The 4,421-nt window shown below is 43.8% G+C and overlaps 1 protein-coding gene across 1 annotated transcript; it reads left to right on the top strand.

Annotated features, from left to right (window-relative positions):
- The first annotated feature begins 2,390 nt into the window (after window positions 1-2,390).
- On the top strand, window positions 2,391-3,686 carry LOC110289142 (protein S-Myc). Its single transcript, XM_021155322.1, has one exon. It carries the CDS (start codon window positions 2,391-2,393, stop codon window positions 3,684-3,686), a length of 1,296 nt encoding a protein of 431 aa, XP_021010981.1.
- The last annotated feature ends 735 nt before the right edge of the window (window positions 3,687-4,421 follow it).

The following is a 4,421-nucleotide window of genomic DNA, read 5'->3' on the forward strand; positions in this document are numbered from 1 at the left end:
GAGAACAAATTTGGGGTCTAAGGTTTGTGGGTGGGTTTATGTCCCCTTCTTTCCACTGGAAAGTCCCATTTGGCTACAGGAGGTGCCCATTTCAGTCTCCATATCCCCAGTTGCTAGAGTCACCTCCATAGACTCCCAGAAGCATACACATGCATCCCAGGTCTCTGGCTAGTTCTAGAGATCCTCTTGACTACTCATTTCCTTTTTCTGGCCTGGCCCTCTTCTGCCCCTTCCTCCCCACACTTGATCCTGATCCCAGTTGTTCCCCTCCTCATCTACTCTCCTTCCCAGTTCCCTCCATTCATCCATTTCTGATAACTACTTTTTTCCCTTTTCTGAGTAAGAGTCATGCATCCTTCCTTGGGACCTCCTCATTATCTAGTTTCTTTGTGTCTGTGGATTGTAGCATGGGTATGCTGTACTTTATGGCTAATGTCCACTTATAAGTGAGTATACCTGTCTTTCTGAGTCTGGGTTACCTCAATCAGGATGATATTTTCTAGTTCCATCCATTTGCCTGCAAAGCTCATGATGACTTTTTTTAATAGCTGAATATTATTTCATTATGTAGATGTGCCACATTTTCTTTATTCATTCTTCTGTTGAGGGACATCTACACTGTTTCCAGTTTCTGGCTATTATGAATAAAGCTGCTATGAACATAGTAGTGGAGCAAGTGACCTTGTTTTTATAAGCACTTGAGATGCATTTCAAGTATCTATTTAAAATCTCTATATATTACTTATTTAACATTTGGTGATGTAAACTTCCCTCTTAAGGCTATTTCCAATTTCATTTGATAGAAGAATTTTATAATTTCTACTTCGACTTCTTAAATAACTCACCAATCATGAACTACTGTGTTATCTAACTACAGCATATATAAATAGGTTATTCATTTTCTTTTGCTATTTATTGATTTGTATTTTAATTCCATTGAGATTATAAATGATACATTATTATATTCAATTCAATGATAATTTCTCTGTAGATTAATACATGCTTTATGTTAGTAATGTGCTGGTGATCAAATGTGTATACTGCAGCTGTTAAATGGAATATTATGTAGATGTCTCTTTACATTAACTTACTATGTGTAGTATGTGATTCTGACATTTCTTAGCTAATTTTTGGTTTTGAAGATCTATTGTTTTCACTTGGGTGTCTTTGAATAGGGGATTGAAGTCACCTATTATTTTAATGAAGCCTTTGACTAGTATGATTAGTTGTGTTTTCATACAATTAGGGCCTTCAACATTGAAAATGTACACATTTATAGAAATGGTATTTTCTTTTTGTGGTGCAGACAGATACCAAACTCAGATCCTTTCACATGCCAGGCAAACATTCCCCTACTTCCCAACTCTTAGTTCTATCTTCTTCATGAACCATCTTTTGTTCAGTGTATAGTGGCCTTTTTTGTGTCTTAAATTCTATTTTGCTGGTTATGATAAAGCTACCCCTGCTCCATTATATTTGCTTGGATTATCATTTCCTATGTTTTTACTCGGTCTCTTTATTTGCAGAGAGATTATTTTCTTGTAAGCATCATGTTTCTGGAATGTATCTAAGCCCAAGTAGATTCTCTGTCTTTTAATTGGATAATTCAGCTTATTATACTCGGTGTGATAATTGGGTGATAACTATAATTTTATTCTTGTTCCACATACTCTGAGATTGTTTCTTCCTCTCATTTGACACGTTTTATATTTTGTTGTACTCTTAATATTTGATTCTTTTCCTTTTCTCATTTGCATATCTACTTTTATAAAGGGATATTGTCTTTCAGGAGCAGTCATGTTTGTGCTATGTTTCTTCTAATTCTGAGCGGAGGTTTTCTTAAGCACCTTCTTAATGCTCAGCTAGTGGTCGTGCATTCACACAATTTCTGTTTTTCTGAGATCACATTTCTCCTTTTTTTTCTGAAGGATGATCTTGCTGTGTACACTAATCTCGGTGGAAAGTTGCTTTCGTTGGGGATTTGAAATGCATCATCAGTGCCCGTCTGTCCTTGAAAGTTTCACATGAAGTGACAATCAACTGTCTGGACCTGGTGGGTGGATTCAAAGGAGGGTGGAGGAGGAAGGCACAGGACATGATGCTCCTGGGAAGATGCTCTTGAGAGCTGGGTGGAAGCCAGGAGAGCCCTAGTTAGGCACAAGGGCAATCAGGCGGCAGCAGCCACAAGGAAGACCTGTCTGTCTCTAAAGCCCACTGGAGAACTTCGCAGCTCTGAAAAGCCTCAGATCAGATCTTCTAGTAGCCCCGGAGAGTGTTGGAGGTTGGTTGGGTCTCACACCCTATGTGACCTCCCACGGGACCGAAACACCCCCATATTTAAAAAGAAATAAGGAGAAAGAGGTCTTTCGTTGTCAGGTGGAGACGATCGGATGCTCAGCTGCACTACATCCACCATGCCCGGAATGATCTGCAAGAACTCAGACCTGGAGTTTGACTTGCTGAAACCCTGCTTCTACCCGGAAGAAGATGACATCTACTTTGGTGGTCACAACTCGACGCCTCCAGGGGAGGACATCTGGAAGAAGTTTGAACTGTTGCCCACCCCGCAATTGTCACCTGACAGTGCCTTGGCAGAGCACAGCCTGGAGCCGGTGAACTGGGCCACGGAGATGCTGCTGCCTGAGGCCGACCTATGGAGTAACCCCGGCGAGGAGGAGGTTTTCGGCTGGGGAGGACTCCGCGGCTGCACCAGCAACCCGATCATCCTTCAGGACTGCATGTGGAGCGGCTTCTCCAATCGGGGGAAGCCAGAAAGTGTGGTGAGCGAGAAGCTGCCAGGGGGCTACCGGTCCCTCGCCGTCGGCGCAGGCACCTTGGCCCCCGGAGCGGCAGCCGCCGCCAGCTCTGCTGGCCATGAGCGCAGTGGGACAGCAGGTGTGGGGCGTGGGAAAGCAGCCTGGCTCACAGAGCTTTCCCACCTGGACTTGGAGTGTGTGGACCCTGCTGTGGTCTTCTTCCCAGCGAATAAGCGCGAGCCTATGCCTGTACCCACCATCCCCGCCAGCACCGGCTCAGCGATAAGCCTCGGTGACCACCAGGGGCTCAGCAGTTCCCTAGAGGACTTCCTAAGCAACTCAGGTTCTGTAGAGGAAGGCGGAGAGGAAATCCATGTGGTCATGCTGGAGGAGACACAGTTCTCCAAGACTGTCTCCAGGCTCCCCACCGCGGCGCATCAGGAGAACGCAGCGCTGAGTCCCGGGTGCGCGCAGTCCAGCGAGCTGATCCTTAAGCGCTACGACCTCATTCAGGAGCAACACAACTATGCCGCGCCACCATTGCCCTACGTGGACAGGGAGGACGCACGGCCTCAGAAGAAGCCCAGGAGCCACGCTTCGCTAGCTCTCAAATGCGTCTTCCGGCCAAAGGCTCCGAGGTTGGGATCCCGGAACAACTCAGACCGGGAGAACACCGAGCGTCGCCGCAACCACAACAGGATGGAGCGCCAACGCCGTGACATTATGCGCTCCAGCTTCCTGAACCTCAGGGATCTTGTGCCTGAGCTGGTGCACAATGAGAAGGCCGCTAAGGTGGTCATCCTGAAAAAAGCCACTGAGTACATCCACACTCTGCAGGCTGATGAGTCCAAGCTCCTGGTGGAAAGGAAGAAACTGTATGAAAGACAACAGCAGTTGCTACAGAAAATCAAACAATATGCTCTGTGCTAAATGTTTCTTAAATGGACAGTTACTGTTACTTTGCACATGTTAACTTGAAAAAAAGCTATTGTGTTGACATAAAAAATGGTTTACCTTCATATTGGTCCCTTGTTAAGTTTGGATCTGAATAGGGGCAAGTCATTGATGGAGTTCTAGTGGTACCTTGGAAAGCCCAGGAGTAGGATGCTGTTAGGTAATTTCTTTCTTTCCTCTAACCTCAGTGAATGCTTCATGCTGGCCATGAATGTTCAGGACAGTTGGGAACCTTTACAGGGTATTGAAGTCAGGTTCACTCCAAGTTTCCAGAGCCACTCCTCCTTTTTACAAGAGATTAGATTCCAATAGATGCTACAAAAGGGGTTTGGCATTTGATATATATGAGGGGACATCTTTGTAAATTTAATTGATTCACCCACCAAGAGATCGGTATTATTCAGGAAGTTCACTCCTAAGTATTGTAATAATACCTCAATGTTTGAGAAGCATGTTTTGCATACAGATATATTTTCAATTTGTTTATGTACTGTACTAATTCTTACCCTGTCTGTGTACTTTTGTATGCTACTGATAGGTAACTAAATTTGATACTTATGTTTTCATATGAAAATGAATAGTGAAAGGTTTTAGTAGATATTTATAATTTTTTGAATTAAGAAACTTTTTAAAGAAATTATATGTGTCTGTGAGTTCCTTTTTTTCCAAGTCCATATCTTCCTGTTAGTATATTTGTTCACATGTGATATG

This window comes from Mus caroli, unplaced genomic scaffold (assembly GCF_978045245.1).
Source record: "Mus caroli unplaced genomic scaffold, Mus_caroli_1 scaffold_5, whole genome shotgun sequence".
Lineage (NCBI taxonomy): Eukaryota > Metazoa > Chordata > Mammalia > Rodentia > Muridae > Mus > Mus caroli.

Bases quoted from the DNA above. Each gene is read 5' to 3' on its own strand.
- LOC110289142 (XM_021155322.1), top strand. From the start codon at position 2,391: ATGCTCAGCTGCACTACATCCACCATGCCCGGAATGATCTGCAAGAAC.